General features: G+C 26.4%; 3 protein-coding genes across 4 annotated transcripts in view; 1 reads left to right on the forward strand and 2 right to left on the reverse strand.

Moving 5' to 3' along the window:
* Positions 1-705: 705 nt before the first annotated feature.
* LOC129969395 (THO complex subunit 4-like) lies at positions 706-8,381 on the reverse strand. Its single transcript, XM_056083958.1, has 6 exons — positions 8,097-8,381; positions 5,660-5,794; positions 2,909-3,056; positions 2,712-2,826; positions 1,508-1,619; positions 706-1,015 (listed from the first exon to the last, which is right to left on the reverse strand). The coding sequence occupies exons 1-6, from the start codon at positions 8,286-8,288 to the stop codon at positions 1,007-1,009; spliced, it is 711 nt and encodes a 236-aa protein (XP_055939933.1). The 5' UTR covers positions 8,289-8,381; the 3' UTR covers positions 706-1,006.
* A 382-nt stretch (positions 8,382-8,763) lies between these two features.
* On the forward strand, positions 8,764-15,256 carry LOC129968795 (L-aminoadipate-semialdehyde dehydrogenase-phosphopantetheinyl transferase-like). 2 transcript variants are annotated; one of them, XM_056083047.1, is made up of 5 exons: positions 8,764-9,136; positions 11,966-12,176; positions 12,379-12,503; positions 14,050-14,268; positions 14,988-15,256. In XM_056083047.1, the coding sequence occupies exons 1-5, from the start codon at positions 8,981-8,983 to the stop codon at positions 15,132-15,134; spliced, it is 858 nt and encodes a 285-aa protein (XP_055939022.1). In that variant the 5' UTR covers positions 8,764-8,980; the 3' UTR covers positions 15,135-15,256. The 2 variants fall into 2 exon arrangements, with proteins under 2 accessions (XP_055939022.1, XP_055939024.1); XM_056083049.1 differs by lacking the exon at positions 8,764-9,136 and adding an exon at positions 10,867-11,715.
* A 414-nt stretch (positions 15,257-15,670) lies between these two features.
* The window catches only part of LOC129968794 (myosin heavy chain, non-muscle-like), a 93,265-nt gene continuing 89,090 nt past the window's right edge, over positions 15,671-19,845 (reverse strand). Inside the window, exons 38-40 of the mRNA XM_056083046.1 lie at positions 18,770-18,878; positions 18,097-18,269; positions 15,671-16,609 (exon numbers count right to left, since the gene is read on the reverse strand). Coding sequence (XP_055939021.1) covers positions 16,471-16,609; positions 18,097-18,269; positions 18,770-18,878 — 421 coding nt within the window. The 3' untranslated portion in view covers positions 15,671-16,470. The remainder of the gene's footprint in view (positions 16,610-18,096; positions 18,270-18,769; positions 18,879-19,845) is intronic.

The raw sequence follows: 19,845 nt of genomic DNA on the forward strand, positions 1-19,845 counted from the left end.
AAACACTTTTCTAAATCATTAAATAAACAAACACTTAAGTGAGAGATATATGCATTGATTGCCCTCAGCAAAGAGTTGTATTCTGCAGAGTGCAGTTAACATCAACTTCCTTGGTGCATTTTGACTCCAGCATTAATAAATGAGAATCGTGAATATTTGCACAAAAAGTCACAAAAATTGTGTTATATACAAATAATCTTTTGTAATATAGAGAAAATATGTAAATAATGTTCAAAGTCTAGGTTCTGTAAAAAAATGTCATGAAATGGAAAAGAAGTAGATAATAGAATAGAAATTGTAATTAAAAGACATTTGCATCAGATAAGAAAATTTTGTGACAAACTTGTTTTGAAAAAATATTCAATTAAAAAAACCTATTAGAAAACTTCAAAACCAGCTGGATGAATTTTTTCACAATACTTTTTTATTAGATACATTTGTTGCTTTTTTTTTCTTTTTTTTTTTTCTCCACATCTTAACCAGGTGGGACCAATTGATTTTTATTTTTTTTCTAATTTTGCTCACTTAAAATATTATTCAAAATTTTAAAAATGGCATGGCTAATAGATTTTTAATAATTGATCAAAACCAATTATGGACTTAATAGTCATATGCTTATAAGTTAAGGCAGCAAACACACACTACATTAAAATATGTTTTAAATTTCTACTTAGGTTTTATGAAAATACACAAAATAAAAACAAATAAAATGAATGTGCTTTAATGAATCAACAAAGTTATTGAGAATTACTTATAGAATGAGACAATGCATGACATTGATGAAAAAAATAAAATGGACACAGATCGTTGCCACACGTTTTTGTATATAAAACTCGATGACTGCAAGTAGGTCAATTCGTATCTGTACAATGTGATGCTCCAGTAGAACACTTTCGTTTTTAAATTAAAACAGCAAATGTGGCATTAGTGGCCTGTAAAAGTTCAAAAATGAATTTAACAATCTGTATAGAGTACTATTTCATCGGTTTCTGCATAAAATGAAGTATCATTCCATCTAAAAAAATTAAAAAATAAGTAACATTTAGTATAGAAATATCAACACATAAAGAAAAAACTAAACAACAAAGTAATAAGATATAAAGCCTGCAGTATGTATATAAAAAAATATTGAATATATTCATACTCTGAAACAGCATTATTTTAAATATAAAACAACTTTTGTAATAATATTGCGAGATTTTTAAAAGTAGCTATTTTTCAATCATTTTGAAAGCCAGATCTAAATTTAAAACACCAATATTTTTACGCAATTACATTTCCACTTAAAAACATCAAAAATCTGCATTTTATAACAAAAAAAAAAAAAAAAAAAAAAAAAAAAAAAAATGTTGACACACATTATAATTTGAGGTTAAGATATTTATCTAAATATTCACTAGCATTTTAATATTCAATTTCTAAAATCCATAAATATAACAGTCTTGAATATTCCAAACTACAATCTAATCTATAAATTAGACAATTTAAAAATAAATAAAAAACTTACTTTATTTACATAAGCATCTAGTTCAGCATCTAATTCTTCTGCAGTTGGTACTTTTCGTTGAGATGCACCACCCCTTCCTCCTCGACCTCGAATGTTACCACTTAAGCGGCCTCTGAAACCAAAAATATGTTGCAAGAAATCAGCAGAGATAAATTTAGAGAAAAAAATCCTCATACACAAATTCCATACTAGAATTTTTCTAGTTAAGAGACATCTAATAAATTATTCGAACAAAGATGCTTTTTTTTTTTTAAATATTACAATCACACCTTAAAATGTTTAATTAAATCAATAAGAAATGACTAGAAAGTAAGCAATGTGACAATATAGAGAAGATAATAAGAAATTCAATTGAAGAACATTTTTATGTAAAACAAAATATAAAAACATAAAACAGAGGTCCATTTTTCTTAAGAATTTTGCCACACACACACATAAAAAAAATCATTATGTGGATGCATGATAAAAATTAGAAAAAGCTATAGTTAGACAATAAATTTAAAGAGCAAGTGCAAAATTACTCAACATGTATGGTAACTACTACATTCATCCATTTATTTCAATTAGTTTTTTTGTTTGTTTGTTTTTAACATCCTGAAATCGCTGAAAAAAAAAACAATCATAATAAATAAAAGCACCTCTAAAAATTTATAAAGCAATTATAAGCATTTAATTCATAAAAGAATACCAATGTGCTATTCTGTTGGAATATTATAAGCACACACACGTATGAAAATTCACAATTAACAAGTAATTACACATATTAAATAATATTCTGCAGAAACTTAGATTATCAAATCTTTAAATGCAGGTTCTTTAAAGAAATGAAAAAACCCCATATATTATCAAAAATTTCACTTATTCTTCTTAACTATAAAATGTCACAGAAAAAAAAAACAGCAATGAAATAAAATAAAATGGTAGAAATCAATTTCTGTTACTAGTAAATATAACTAAGATGTAATTAGATAACATAATGTTAGCATTCCATAAAGCAAAAAGTTCTCTAACTAGAGACATTTTGGCATATGAAATAAACTTGTGAATCATTACTTTAAACAGCCTTTTTTTAAAAAAATAGGAATAAGAGATAAAATGAATAAAAATTAATCATAATAAACTGTTTTATATTTAGAGAAAGGATACGTAACAAAATTTATTTACTGAGCAACTCGTTAATTTTTAGATAATAAATTATACATACCTATTAAAACCTCTATTGCCCCCACCACCTCCTCCTCCTCCACCTAAACTGCCACTTCTTCCTCTACCTGCACTAGGAAGAGTTGAACTGGTTATCTGAATATTCATAGGTCGACCTAAAATGACATTGCAAATTATATTTCAAAATTAAGAAAAGTAGTATATAAAGTAAATAGTATAAAAATTAAATCCAATTACCATCCAGTGGGACACCATTATATTGTTTCATAGCTTTTACTGCATCTGATCTTCTTTCAAAAATAACATCAGCTGTGCCCAATGATCGACCTGATCTATCATAGTGTACTGCAGCTTTCCTCAGGGGGCCAAACTCAGCAAATAATTCCTGAAAATGAATAATAGCATAACGAAAATGTTTAAAATCATAACAAATGCAAAAATTACTAGCTGAAGAAGCTTTAAAAACAAAGCTTTAGAAAGAGAAAAAAAACTGTCATTAATTTGACGGATATCAGTCAAGAGAAGTATCAATTAGTAGGCTTTTAAGATAATTCATTTTAGTTGCAAAACTTATATTTATAGCATAAAATATTATATCATAACAAATATTTTAATGTTCACAATTGCCCTTCAGAGATTAATAGATTATTAAAAACACTTGGCAAGCAAAATACCAGACTTAGAGAAGAAATACAACAAGAAGAACAATTCAAGTTCTTTCTATTTCCAACCTCTTAAATAAATCTATATTATATATTACTAAAATCACAACTATAGTATGATCATAAAAAAATTAACTGTCCTATTACATTCCAAGACCTATTTATAAAATATAAAGAAAAATTACATAATACATTAATTAAGTCACCGTAAGTTAAATTTATCCTCTCAGAAATAAATACTTCAAAAACATAAGATACATATAGCCAATAGCTAAAATATTAAATCACCTTAAATAATTAGAATAACAAAATACTTTTTAAATGCATTATGGAATACATTGAAAAATATTAAGCCCTTTTAGATATAGTTAAAAAGTTTAGATCACAAAAGCAACATAGCTTTAGATAACTTTGTGAACATAAAAATACATATTAGAAGATATCCTAATTTTATTTTATTATTACACAAAAATAGAAAGAATTTATAACTAAAAAAATACAACGCAATTATTTTCAAACATTGCTTTAAGTAAAATGATCTGACTTAATTAAAAATAAACTAGCAGAAACTCAAAATGTTGGCACCATCTAAGGAAAGTGAACTCATCCGATTCTACAATAAATAAAGAATCCCTATGAAAAAACACAAAAAAAATCTGTGCATTATGTATGTTGACAATATACAGAGCAAATCACTGTATTTAGAACCATTAAATTTGACAAAAATATATTCAACGTAAGTGAAAAAATGCATCTTTGTGCAATTTCTGTTGAAACTCTGGCAAACACTTATTAACAATTTTAGACTTAAATTATTAATATAGAATATATTTTATTATTATATATATAAAGAATACACTGCACCTTGCTATTTGATACAACAGATACATTAATTCAATTGAATCAGTTTATTGCAAATTAAAAATTATATATTAAGAAATAAAAGTGGAGGGATAATCCTATTATAGACATTTTTTTGATAAAAATAAGCAACCCAATGTTTTGATGGATGAGTCTGAATTCCATCATAATATTTAAAAACATTTTTTATAGATAGTAAGTATATGAAACTGAATTAAAAAATTAAGGAGAAAATTGTAGGAAACTGATATCATTAAAAAAAGTAATGTTTTGAGTCTTATGAGAATACAAAGACCATTTTTATCAGATAATTGTTTTGAAAGATAGGAATGGACATCAATTTCCATGGCAACAAACCATCACCAAAACATTTCTAAAAACATTTTGTAACTCTATAAATTAGCAAGAGATTCAAAGCATTAGTATAAGCCTTCAATGAAAGAAGCAGTCTGAAATTCATTTAATGGTTCACTTACATTTGAGTGTTACTATTTGACAAAATGAAATAAGCATGGTTTCTGCACCACATCTGTTAAGTTTTATTTGCATAGATTTTAATCAGAAATTAATCATATAAGGAAAACTGACATAACTTATGAAAATATTATGATGGGAAAATCATTATTCCAACACTATCTCTACATTCAAAACATTATAAATCTAAAAGAATCAAATTTAATTATGTTGCAATATTTTCTAAGTTGTAATAATTAATTAAATATATTTATGTAAAAACACTTAAGACTGTTGCAATGAGTTTCTAACCACTTAAATTACCAAAAACTACGGAATAAAATTTATAATTTAATATTTCTTGGCAATATTATATTCCTTTTTATTTCATTCAGTTTTTATTGAATCTAAGAAATTTCACAAATATCATGCATGTTAAAAAAAAAAAAAAAAGGAGGAGCAAACAGTTCCTTTTTAAAGAAAAATTATTGATAAATCTGTAATAATAATATTATATATATATATATGCCAATTGAAAATTACTACATAATTTTAGAAAACATATGGAATTCTTACAAACAAAAATGAAATAAAATGTGTTCTAATATACTCATGAAAATTAACTATCTGTTAAAATAAGGCATTATTAGTTAACGGATTAAAGTTGGAATCAAATTTGCATTTTCACGAATAACAAAAAACGCTCTATGCAGGCTGTCGGTTGCATTTATTATTGTCTTAAGAAAGTTCACATACACAATGAATAAATGAGATGTCAAACTTCATTATTGCACTATTTTTGACTAATTAGCATGTTTGGAATTTAAAAATAATTTCTTAAAGGAATCCTGATTACTAACTCATGTTTAAGATAGAAATAGAATTAACACAACCAATATTTCTCAAGAACAATCTAATTACCAAAGGAAATTTTTGAAAAATATAATCCAGCAAAAAATATTACTATGCAATATTACATCAATTTCTTTGATTTCTTAAAATTCCATTGTACCTTTATATCACCATCAGAAACTCCATAATCCAAATTTGAAACAAGAAGCTTTGTGAGACCTGTAGAAAGACCACCTCGAGGATTGATACCTCCATCAAACAAGTCATGCTGCCATTTGTCTGGCAATTCTTTAGGCTGAAAAAAAAAAGTAAATTTAAATCTAGTATTAATATTAACTATACAATAATTTCATTACAAATTATTCAACTAGTAAAAATATGTTTCATTAAAATATATGTCCTTAGTAAAATGCATGATAGCTCTAACACAATTTGAGGGGGAAAAGGTGAAACAAAAATATTTTAAGATTTATATTTACTTTACAAATAATTCATATCAATGCATACAAACTTTATCTATAAACAGTTTTGGAATATGTGATAACATTTTAAGCATCTCAATTTAAAATTATCACAGTTATCAATCCCCCCCCCCCACATTTAAAAGCAAAAGTAGCAACAGTAATCTAAAATAGCATACAAAAATTTGTTTACAATAATTAAGCATTTGCTATTAATAAAATACAAATTTGATCACAATATGAATCTGAATTTTAAAAGAAAATGAAATAAAATCTTCCTTTGCCAAAGTTATATTCTTGAGCCTGATCCCTCTAAAATGTAAATCAATATATGTTCCTTTTAGCAATATCTATGAAGTCTAAATTAAAAATTGAAGCAAGGCCATTAGCCAATCCAAGCTTCTTGCAGTGATATCACTAAAGAAATATTTATAATTATTAATGCATCAATAATAACTCATACAGTTGTGATAGCAGATGTATTAATTAAAATAACATGGAACAGAGTTTCCTAATTTAAATAAATAAAAAATCCACCAGTTCTAGAGAAACAATTAGCTTATAGTGATCAATTTCGAAGGTAAGATAAGAAAGTATAAAGCCAACAAGGGGGGGGGGGGATAATTAACTAGACTAATCCTTTCTATATGCAATGCTCTGCCTCCTTTCATTCAGTGTGCTAATAGCTATGATTAGAAATCATTGACAATTTCAGAATGAACAAACTTCATGTTTTAAGCATGAAAGAAAATTGCAATCTCTTGAAAGAAACTGATCAATTTCAGCAAGAGGCCATGGATACATTGAAAATTTCTCAACTGTTTAACTCAGTGCTGAAATAGAATAAAATTGAATCTATAATCCAGAAGAATAACAGTCCAATACATAAACAAAAGTGATGTAGAAAAGATAAGGACATGGACCACACATTAAAGGAGTAATAAATATATTAAGAAAAAGATGGAAGTGTGAATAGACCATTGCTCCCTCAGAATATTGAAAACTTAAGATAACACCTATTGCATTCTGAATCTTTTAATGAATATCATTCATGTCAGTAATTTATGTATTGATAATTCAAAATATGATAATCCCAATAACTTGTTTTTAAGGAAAAGCTTAATTAACCATGTATATATTTTTACAATAATATTTTTTTGTACATTATGCTAATTTCTTCAATTTAATATGAATGGTCTAGGATTTTCTAAAGGGAATGCAGATCTCAACAGAATTATAACATTTTAAAGATATTTGACTGCACTGGTCACAGGGATGAAGTGGTCATTTTGATAGGACCCAAAATAATCACTAAAAATAGCTTCCACTAATTTATTCCATTTACAGACTTTTTCAAAATGCTAAAACTGATAATTTATTAGCATTTTTGTAAACTGATGTGCATGTTACAATGTTATGATAGCCAAAAAAATTAATAAATTTATGAAAATACTGAAAAATATCGATTTTCTTTCACACAACTAGCTAAAAATACATATATAACAATAAGCAATACCTTAAAATTTGTAAATAGTCTGTGCCAATGAAAGATATTCAATATATCTAAAATAAAATCAAAGCATTTTGCTTTCAATGAGATTTCTTTCAACAAATAAATGCATGAAGTATTTTGCATTATTATTTATCTTAAAAATTAGCTACATTGCTATTTAAATAAAATTATACAGAATTAAAAATAAATTCAGTTAGGTTTCATTTGTTTGGCAAAAGCATTGATTGCAGTTAATTTCAATCTTCACATAAGGATTACGTATATTTCAATAGAATTGTTTGCAAAGGATTAAAATATTAATTAGTATATATATAAAATTTATATTTAAATCCGGAGGTTTACAATTTAAAATCTGGTAAATTACACTACATATATAATTAGAATGTTTTTTTTTAAAAAAAGAATAAAGATTAGGAAGATACAAGTAATAGATAGAATGAAATGCCATCGTTAAAAATCACATATCAGAAGTATAAAAGGTTTCTACTAATACATAGCAATTAACACTATTTCACAATCACGTGAGCATGACAATATAAAAAAATATGTAAAATTGTATTGGATAATTAACCATCAAGCACACTTTCTTTCAATAAAATTTTGCAGGAAACATGAATACATACTCTTGAATAAGGCATAGGTCGAGACCGGGCTCTTAATGCCCGAGGTCGAATTGAATTCCCGGCAAAATTTCCACCACCGCGCGTTCTTCCTCTTGCACCGCGGCCTCTATTTCCTCCTCTTCCTCTTAAACGGAATTGCCCTTTGTTTTGTTTTATTATGTCATCAAGCGACATATCTAATTTATCCGTCATTTTGTATTATAAAAGTAATCAAAATGGCCAAATCCTAACGTTTCACACGACAAACCGATGAAATCAACAATGAATAAATTCTTCTTCCGGACACTTCAGTTACTGACGTTGGATTGCCGTTGCCATCTTCCTTTCTACATATCAATGAATTTGAAATTCTATTCATATACAATCATTATGACAAAAGTTCTTCCTTGGGATCGTTTGAAACGATACCCTCATTATATCAGGAATTAATATCAAAGTCTGAATATTTGTCTGATAATCATCCCATCACAAACTTCTTAATTTGATCTTATTTTGTCGTTAGAAAATTTTTTTTAAAAAAATTGAAAAATTTAAGCAAAAGTTAAAAGCAAAATTTATTTCAAAAAGTTTATTTCATCATCATTTTTCATAAATAATAAAATAAAATTTGAAGTAATAGATATAAATAAATAATTTGATGAAAATTAGAAATGAAGTGAAATGCAAACTATAATATTGATACGGAAACGGAATGCAAATAATATAAATCAATTTTTCCTTTTTTTTTTGTTGTGTAAGTATTTCATATTTTCTTCTTATTGGACATGGTAGCTTAAACACACTTTTTTGTGATATTCGAGTTTTGATTTTTTGTTAACCCGGCACAAGCTAAGAATCCGTTTCAGGAGCATACGCCGGAAAACAAACCTCATTCCTTTAAGAAAATGTCTTTTTCTCAAACCGGCATCCGATGGTGTTTCAATGTGTCTAATTGGAAGCCTACATTTGAGCAATGGAAATTAGCTGTGCAGTGTGTTCAAAGAGAAGAGTGTGAACGGTGTTATCGATTTGCATTTGTTGAGGACTGTAAAGCTTCAATGGTAAGTTATTTTTTCTTTCCCCTCTCTGTTTTAAGAATATCTTAGAAAAAGAATTGTCTGTAATATTTGCATCTTTTTCATATACTTTCTGTAGACTGTATTATAGAAAATTACACTGGAATGTATAAATTATTATAGCTTGTGTGTTTTTTTTTTACTGTAGATCCAATAAATTTGAGATAAAAATAGCTCTATAAAATAAAATAGAATATTTGTAATTTTCATAAATGTTATTCATTTCATAAAATTATAATTAACCACATTTCACTATTGTGTTTTAATATGTTTTGATGAAAATGATCTGATTAAAATGAATAATTTAAATGGGTGTATTTAACCTTACATTTTTATCTTTAAATATTAAATTATAAAAAAATATTTTTTAAATTATAAAACATTTTAAAGAACTATCAATTAATCTAGAATGTTTTTCCTTTTTTAAAACATTTTCAAAAGGGAAAGGATATCTGGATTTATTTATATAGTAAAATATGGTTTCATATGTGCTGAATTTTAAAACTATATTATTAAGTCTTGTTACTGCATTAGGAAAAAACAAATGTTTTCAGAAATTTGAAATTTAGAAGATAAATATATTAGTATTGTCCTTAAAAATATAACTATGCATTTAAAGAATTATGTTTTTCTTTTTCATGGCAAAATCATTGGAATCACTTAATTAGAAATACTGTACTGCCTTTAGATATATTGATAATTTTTTTTTTGGGGGGGGAGGGTTCTTTCTCCATAAATAGCAGAATCAGTACTTCATACATTATGAATCACAATCTCATAAGGAATGTCTCCAAATAAATTTTATGATCAAAATGATTTTGATACAATATACAGTGAACTCTTAATTGTTCATTTTTTAAGATCAAAATCTTTCAAAAAATTATTAACTACATATTTAAAAAAAAAAGTGTTTTTTTTTTTGTTGTTGTTTGTTTAGAAATAAAAAAAAATGTTGTTGTTTTTTTCATAAAAAATTTACAAGTGCAGAAATCCATTTTTTATTTATTATTTGAATACTGATGGAACATATATATCCTATATCCTATTAACCTTTTAAAATTGATTTCAATACTTCTTAATAGAAGTAATTTTTTTAATGCTATTTGAGCATTATGTCCCAATATCTGGCTTAAAAATCATTTGGGTGAAAAAGTAAATTCAAACACATTTTTCTTATTCAGAACCTATTCTCTTCACTTGTGTGGAAAAATGAAGAGAAAGGATTTTTTAAAAAGTTGTGGTCAAAGGGTTAAATCATAGTTGTATGCATAGGCTCTCTTAAATAAAAGTTATGCTAAATCTTTTTCATATTGATTTGAGTTTTTTTTTTTTCAAATTATCTGTGGTTGCCTTGTTTTCCAATTCTGCTGATAGTTGAGTAATTATACTTATATTGCTGATAATTATGCTTATTTTCTCTCTATTAACAGGTGAAAATATTTAAAGAAACTTTTATAACATAATTTTAATAAAATATTTGTACATGCAAAGCATTTTGAAAAATTAAGTAAAATAATTGTGCTAAAAAGTTTTTTATTTAAGAATTTTATCTACCTATTTTTTTACAGAAATGCTATGTATTACTAGTATTTACTATTTTACTGCTCTAATGTAGTGAAAAATTATGTAATTCAAAATACTTTATTTTATATTAGTTTTTATAAAATTTCCTAAATAAAAACATTTCTGCTTTATTATGTATAAAACAGGCATATTCTTGTTAAAAACATATTTCAAGTTTATACTGTAACTTTTGCAATTTTAATATATTTTAATCTTCTTTACAATATTCTGTCATATAGGAATATATATCTATACCTATACATAGTATAAAATGAAGTCTCCTGAAAGCAGCTTGCAGAGGCCAAACAGGTGATAAATGACTGTTTGTTTCGCCAGCTGGCGATAAGCATCAATCATACCTATGGAGATGAACTTTGCTCTCCAACGAATAAAAGCGACTCACTTCCTGCCTTCGCCGGCTTGCTCCGAACTTCTGCCTCGTGCTGGTCGATGGAATTACGGCCAATGTATCATGATCTATATTTGTTAATATAATTTGTAATTAAAATTTATTTTTGTTATCTACTTGGCTGGCAGTTTTCATTAAGTAAAAATGTTTTAATACTCTAATTTAAAGTAAATTTGGCAATGCGTGTTAAACCACACACCAAAGGCTGTATGTTTGAACCACAAAAACTCAAGAAATAATTAACAGATATTCGAGATATGTATACAATTTTGTCGGGCATTTATTGGGAAAGGTTTTAGTTCATTAAAGTCATATCAAAATGAAAAAGGAGTTTTATAAATACGATTTTAATTATTCTGTGCATGCACAGAAACCTCAAACTGCACATGTGCAAATAGCAAGAGCTGTGGTATGCATATGCGATATATTTCTTTGTTTACATTTGCTTTTAAAAAGCGATTCAAGTGTAAATAATTTAGTATAAACCATTGTTTTTTTGTTCAGACACACTATATGTAAACAAGAATGAAAAAATAGAAGTTATTGGAACTGTATTTTCTACTTCAAGGTAGTGCAGGAAATTTAAAGCAAGGTATATTTAGATTTGTTGTAAATTCAACGTATTCTTATGTAATGTTGAAAATAAAAATAATTTTAACTAAGACATTTAATACGGAAAAAAGATTTGTTACACCATTTATAAAATTAAAGATTTTTTTAACAAAATTTTTTAATAAATTAAGTCTATTAAAATGTGAAAAATTGGGAAAATTTTAAGAATTTTAATATGAAGATAGTTAATTTATAGCTTTTAATCTTTTTATTACATCTTTTTCTTTAAGGTTGGACGACTTCTGATGAGAAAGGTGGTTAATGAGTGCTTAGGTTTTCCATATAATGAAATTTCATTTTCAAGGTCATCATCTGGGAAACCATTCTTGGAAAAATGTGATGGATTCGATTTCAATATATCTCATCATGGAGACTTTTGTGTATTAGCTGCAGAATATAACTGCCGAGTAGGTGTTGATGTCATGAAAGTTGAATACAGAGGTAAGGAATTTTCCTTTCAATAGGTGCTTCTCTCTCTTTTCTGTCCATCAAGAACTTTGAAAAATGTGACATATTAACCTGAAATCTTCAATACCTTTCTGTTTACTTTTTTGTTGTTGTTCATTCATTTTTGTGTTAAAGAAAGGAGGAAAATTTTTAAATTATGCCACTTTTATATCAAATTATGATACCTATATTTCAGGAAAAGAAACATCAATAGAAGAGTATTTCTCTTTGATGAAGAGACTATTTTCTTCTCATGAGTGGAATTTTATTGCTCAACCTGGTTCAGAGAAAGAACAGTTAAGCAGATTTTACCGTGTATGGGTTAGTAAAATATGTACATAATTTTCTTATATCGCATATGTATGGTTTGAAATTTAGAAATCATTAAACATAGTGCAAAACATTATTCATTTCTAATTATCTGCTTATTGATATAAAAAAAATGGATATCATTACAGAAATCATCCTGTGGATACACTGTGAAATAAGTATAATTCACTAGTTAAAAGAAAACTGCTTTTTATTTCACAAAACACAGATAAGATGTATCCATAGAAGAGCATTTGTAAACAACAAATCTCTAATTAAATCATAGCACAATGAAAGCTCTCAGCTTATAATGTATCAACAAAAAAAGAATTGGTTTCTCATGTGACCACCTCGCCTTACTTTGTCTCCCAGCAAAATGGAATGTCTAATTGTATTTCGCAAAACAGAAATTTTTAGCAAAAAAAAAAGCTTGTAACAAACAATTAAATCTAAGAAAAAAGTAGTGTTAAAGGACGCTGCCAAGAAAATATTCACCTTAAAAGAAATGTTTGCTAAAATAAGTTAGTGAGGCATGTTTACAATAAAGTACTGGTTTTCAGGAATATTTGTTGTCCTATATACATTTAAATTTGTTCATGACAGTATACTTCTTAAAATGCCTGTAAGTAAATCTTAAGCTATTGGCTTCTTACTTTTATAAATATTTTGAAATAAATGAAGACCAATATGATTGTAATTTTGATAATTTTTCTGTGTTTTGACTATTTATATTTATTATATATTTTTCCTTCATAAGTTGTTTTGTGGCACTTTTTTGGATTTCCTATTTTTTGCCTATTGATTAATCACATTCCTATACATGCCATTTAGGTTTGAAGGCTAACATTGCAACAAAACAGTATTATAGATTCATAACAATGTATATAATTATATTAATCAAAGGGACTATTAGGGAAATATTTTTTCTTTACATCATCAGAAAAGTCTAAAATAACAAAGAACTAGGAAATTTATGGGTTTTTTTTAAACGTATCATCTTGACTAAGTACATTTTGCAGCTACTGATTTTGTACTCTAGATAACAGGATTAATTATAAAGCTTTCTGCAATCCTGCAACAACATTTTAAACATTAAAACATTTTCTGCTATTGCCTGTTCAAGCAATCACAGACAGCTGCAAGAAAATGCATCCATTTATCTAATAATATGAAAGAGCATATATCTTTTAATATCCGATAGATTTGGATATCTATATTTATAATTATACAAATTCACAATTATAATTATTTAATTAATAATCATAAATACCAGTTCTGTACCTAACCATATTCACATGAAGAAAATGATGATTTCAATTAGAAGACCAAATTCATTAAAGTTGAAGTGACTGATTTTTATAAATATTTTAACAACCAGATGTGAATATATATATATATATATATATATATATATATATAATCTTAAATTAATGATTAAATATAAAAATTTAAATAATTATACATTTGCAGACTTTATTTATGTGCATATCACCTATAACAAATGGTATTGTTCATACTTAGATTTAAATCTATTTCATATTTGTTTTTTTTTTCCCAGTGTTTGAAAGAAAGTTGTGTTAAAGCAACTGGCTTTGGGCTAGCATTTAATCTGCAGGGTTTGAGTTTTTCATGCCCAACACCAATCTTGAATCAAGGAATTATTACAGAAGACACAACGGTGTATGAAAATGGAAATTTAAAACCTCAATGGAAATTTGAAGAAACATTTTTGGATGATAATCATTGTGTTGCTGTGGCTACAGAACCAGTTCATCAGGTAAATAAGAAAATTATTTTAAGGATTTTATTCATAATTATTAGTTACTGATTACTTTTGAATGCTTGAAACATATTTAGTTTTAATATGACAGAATGCGGCCATATTAGAAATAATTATTTAATTTTCCCACTACCATATACTTTATTTTTATTTTAAAAATATTTCAGCCATGCTGATTATTCTCATGCTCATATTTATGCTAACTTATTAAGGGTTTCATAAAAAAGAAAATCCTAGATAATTTTAGCCCAGAAAAGGAAATTTTATTAAAAACTAATAGAATGTAGTTAAAACTATAGTTTTAATATATAAATAATTTAAGAGGCAGTACAAATATCAATCAGTAAAGACCAAAGATTGTCTTAATTTTAGACAAACATCTATATCTATTCTCTCAAATTAGGAAAATGTTGCCATTTCTTTAATGTATCTTCATAGGTGTGATAAAACTTCATATTAACAAAGACAAGAATCTACTCTGTCCAAAGGGATAATATATTTTATTTTGCTTTGGAAAGGAAGAAAATTTTATTCTGCTAGAAAATGACATTTGATGCTTTCATTGCATGGAATTTATACAAGCTTGTATATAAAGAAGAAAATCGTAATTACCCTTAAATTCTAACTTTATGTTATTTATAGTTAATAATGGAAAAAAAAATATTCAACACAAAATTAGCATATTAACTAATTAATTGAAAATTCCTTTTTAATAGGAAAATTTTGAAGAAGAAAAGCATGAACTAAAAAATTTTGTCTTTCTTACATTTAATGATCTGATGCAAAACTGTAGGCCATTTATTCAAGAAGAAGAGAACTTTTGGGAAAATTTCGTTTCCAAAGGTGAAAAGAAAAAGGTATGAAACATGTGCAATCGTATTTTAAGCAGACATAGGCTTATGAGACTTTTGTCAAATTTTAATTAAAATATATCTTTGTTATTATATAAGTAGATTGAAAATAAATATTTTATTACTTGTTTTAACTTAAATAGTTCAAGTATTATTTCACAGCAGTAATCAAGAATTATACAAATGTTTCGCTAAGTTTTTAATTTATGATGAATTTTCCATAATTGTTGTATTGGAAGGGAGGTGAGAGGGCTCTTGGAAATTAAATAAGCTATATAGTTAAATAATACTAATCAAGTTCTTGCTCACCATTTATAAGTATTTCTTTTAATTTATGATATTTATTCTGACAAAAATCCTTGTGAATGATGGTTAATTTTTTTTTTTTTTAAATTCATGAAAGAAAATAGTTTAACTGTATAGTATTCAGTCTATTCTACGTATTTCTTCATTAGAAATTGATATTTTCTTTAAAAATAAAAGATGCTTTTCAAAAATTCATACTGTTAATTAAAAATCGCTTTCAAGTATCAATACTCGACAAAGAAAAAACACATTTTGTAGAATTCAACCCTTTAATCAATATTCAATTTACAGAAACATACTGTTTTCATTGATCATATAAAAATAAGAATTCAACTTAGTTCAATCACTGTACCAAAACAGGCACATTCTTATCATGCATAGCTTTAAATAAGGCATTTCAGTAATCTCCAAGCAAATTCTTTTTCTCTTTTTTTATCTCAACATTTTCTAAGATTAAAAAAAGTTTGCTACAAAAAGGCCATTTATTGCACACAAAACTGCAAAAATTTGGAGGCTTCTTCAAGTAAGAAACTTTGATGAGCAATGTAAAGAAATTTCATTTCAACTGATTTAAAAAATTTCAACTTAAAAAAAATATGAACACAATACAAAACTCTTGTAGTCAAACTGTCCAAATAAAAAAACGTCTTTGCTTCTTCAAATTACAACAAAATTTAAAAAGGTAGTCAGTTTATTAAGAAGAGCAGTTAAAATTTTACTGCTTTCTGTTAAAGCTCTTAGTATCTTAATGCTGTAGTTAAACGGATAACTGCATAACAACCATTTAACTGCTCTTATTTTTGATCCTTCAACAGTCAATCAATAACTCAGGCATGAAAAAAGAATGAACATAGGAATGAAGTCTATAAGTAGAGGCAATATTTACTGACCACGCAACTGCCATAAAAAAAGATCTTCTGATTAGTTGCAAATGAAAAATAACATGATTGAATTAGGAATGTTTTCATATCAGTTTCCTTAATAAAATGCCTCCCGGGTTAAAGACCTTTGTTAGTAGTGCTAGAGCATAAATTCCAATGCACTAAACTTGACTATCTTCATTGGGAGAATCATCGGCCAATGATAAAGTAGGACTGCTGTCCTCACTCATTCCAAGAGTTACTGATCCTCTTTTAGAACTCAGGTTGCCTAATCGGGATGCAGAACCACTTCCACCTCTCCTGTAAAAATGAAATAAGGTTAGTAAATATATGTCACACAAAGTATAACACCTTCTTGTTTATGCTTTAAATGCACTGAATTAAAAAATCAAAACAATTTCATTTTAGTCATAGCAATGTACAAATTTTTTTTGTATGTGCTATTATTTCATTGAAATAATATATATAAATACAATCAAACTTTTTATTCATAAATGGAAAAAAGGAATGCAACCATTTCATATTATATTTATAAAATCCTAAATTAATTCAGATTATAAAATGTTCAGTACAACTATTCTGAAATTTTTTGCATTTCATATTTCATTGAACACATTTTCTAAATAATGAATATTTTTTACATTTTTAGTAACTAAATAACAGATTGAGAGGTGCAACAATGGTTTAAAGAGACTTTATAAATTAATAAATTTATGAAATGTATAAGCAATGTACTAAACTAATTTAAAATTATTTTACTAGTTAAAAAAAGTTCATTACTGAATACTTAAAAACACACACACACACACACAAAGCAGGTTTTTTTGTTTTTTTTTAAATATGTTTTTGTTCTGGTGAATCATTTTTAAATATATAAATAATATGAAGAAAACTCGTACAAATTATTTAGATCTTTTGCAGGTAACAACTAAGTTTATTTAGTATGAAATTTGTTATTTTTAAAACATTTATAATATCTGATTTGAGTACATTTTCTTTTATAATAAATTTATTATATTTGAAATTAAATAAATTTTTATTGAGGGTATTTAAATATTTTTTTAATCCAATCTTAATTTAAAGATCAAATAAAATACCAACAGAAGAGAAAATGTCTCTTTCAATATTTATATACAGTAGACTCCCGATTATCCGCGGACGGGTTATCCGCGCATGTCACACTAGTTTTTTTTTTTTCTTCCAAGCAAAGAGAAAATGCTTCCAAAGCAAGAAACATACACAAATGACTGATTTCTTCAAAAAAGGTGTCGTTTCACAATTATGCTTTTGTAATTACATAATACATTACAGTATTAAAACAGTACATATGTATTTTTCTGTGTATCTTTGATGCCTCTCGTAAGTACAAAGCACTTTTCTGTTTTCATTAACAAAATGCATTTTATAAAATTTGAGTTGAGTTAGTTTTGAGTAATATACTAAAATATTAAGCGTTAGTTAAACATTTTCTACTGTTTATTTTATGTTTTATTGTACATATAACGATTTATCAAAGTTGGAATGACTGTTTTTTCTTTTGCTATACCCGTTTTTAGCTTTTTTCGGATTATCCGCGAATTTTGTTATCCGTGGCGGTCGCGCCACCCAATTCCGCGGATAATCGGGAGTGTACTGTAATATGTTTTTTTGTAAATTTGGATATGTTTCAATTTTGAATTTTCCTACTAATTTAAATGGGGGGTGGGGCAAGTGTGAAAATAAAATTGGCAAACAAATATATCAAGAATTGTTTGCTGTTTTTAAACCTTGAAATCAATTAAAATTACCTCATTTTGTTTTTTAAGTTTGTCACCTCTCTCTGTAAGTTTTCACAGTTTTCATGAAGATCGTCAAGTTCTCTTTGTACTTTTCTCTTCGCAGCTTTTTCCTTTGAACACTCTTCTTCAGATTCATCCAACAATCTCTTCAGATTTTTCATGCGATTGTTTGTCTTCTCTAACTGTTAAATAAAATAAAATTTCCATTCAGTTTTGTTTCAGAGCAATAAAAACTTCATATTTATGAAATCAATGCAAAAAACAAAGGCACCTATATTCAAAAAAATGTGTTGCTACAGAAAATATGTATTTTCAAAATAACAATAGTTATATTGACATTGAAATAAATGACAATTTACAAACAAAAATGCCAAATTTTTCTTTTTTTTTGAAAAGGCAAAATTTAATTTTTTAAAAATTATAGTAAACAGAACATGGCAGAATGATTTTTCATCAAATTATTAGTCTTGTCATACTCTGATATGAATAATGTAAAATTCTCTTTACAATTTATTCAAAAAAGTTATATATATTTAGCTTTGCAGATTATTTAAATTTTTGCAGCATAGTTATATATGACTGCTTTATCGTAGGTGTATGTATGTATTTAGTTATCAAAATATAGCTAAATATACTGAATAAAAATTTTATGCACTTTGTACAAATATATATTACAACTTACTTGTTCTTTATACTGATCAGCATGCCTTCTTTCATCATCTAATTGCAGCAATAATTCCTTAACACGTTTTTCAAGCTTACGACTAGATTTGGCAATATTTTGTTTCTCTCTGTGAAAAGCATAAATTTTATTTTAGTATGTTATAAACTAATCAATTTTATGATATTAATACTGAAAAAAATATATATAAGAAACAATTATCAAGATATGCAAATTTTTTAAATTATGTTTTCATTAAAAGAAACAAGATAACAAATTTCAATAAACTTTACGGAATTGAACAAAAATTTCAAGTTACTTATGGTGTAGAAGTTTGTTAAAAACAACTGAATTTTTTTTAAAACATGCTTCAAACTAACTTGTCCTTCACTTAATAACTGTACCTTATATAATTAAACACTTTGTGGTTTTGATTCTCAAATATTTATAAGTGATTAGGTTGAATAAAGCAGTAAAAAGCTTCAACTGTCAGATAATATGTAACCAAAAATTCCAATTAATTACCTACAACTCTCAATTAAAAGGAATACGCTTTTGATACATACAATTATTATACTTTAAAAAATGAATTTGCAGGGGGGGGGGGGTTAAATTCATTAGTAACTTCAGTCTCATTTATATTTGTAGAACAGGGAGAATCATCTGAATGCATAATAGCAGAAGACCAAATCTCTAATGGGGTGATTTTCTTTAAGCTATTTTTTGCGCATATTCATTTATAGGCTGGAACTGTTTCTTAAGCTCTTAATCTTTAAGGTTATTTTATAACCTGATAAGTCATGTAAAGATAAAGTTGTATTGTATATTCAAATCGTAGTATATGTAGTAGTTAGAGCCAATGGAAACAAGATTATGTGTTTTAAGTTATGAGCAGTTCCCTATATTAGTAGAATTGTCAGATATGTTTTAAGGCTTTATCTATTTAACCATGAATTGTAGTGTAGTTAGTCAGATATTTTTAAACAAACTAGTTTCAATTTTTCTGATTATGAAGAGGTTCTCCCCACACCACCCCCAGTTTCAAATTTCTAAAACAAGCCTTTACAGTTAATGAATCTCCCCTTACCAGTACATTT

The sequence above is a fragment of the Argiope bruennichi genome, chromosome 5 (assembly GCF_947563725.1).
Source record: "Argiope bruennichi chromosome 5, qqArgBrue1.1, whole genome shotgun sequence".
Classification (NCBI taxonomy): Eukaryota; Metazoa; Arthropoda; class Arachnida; order Araneae; family Araneidae; genus Argiope; species Argiope bruennichi.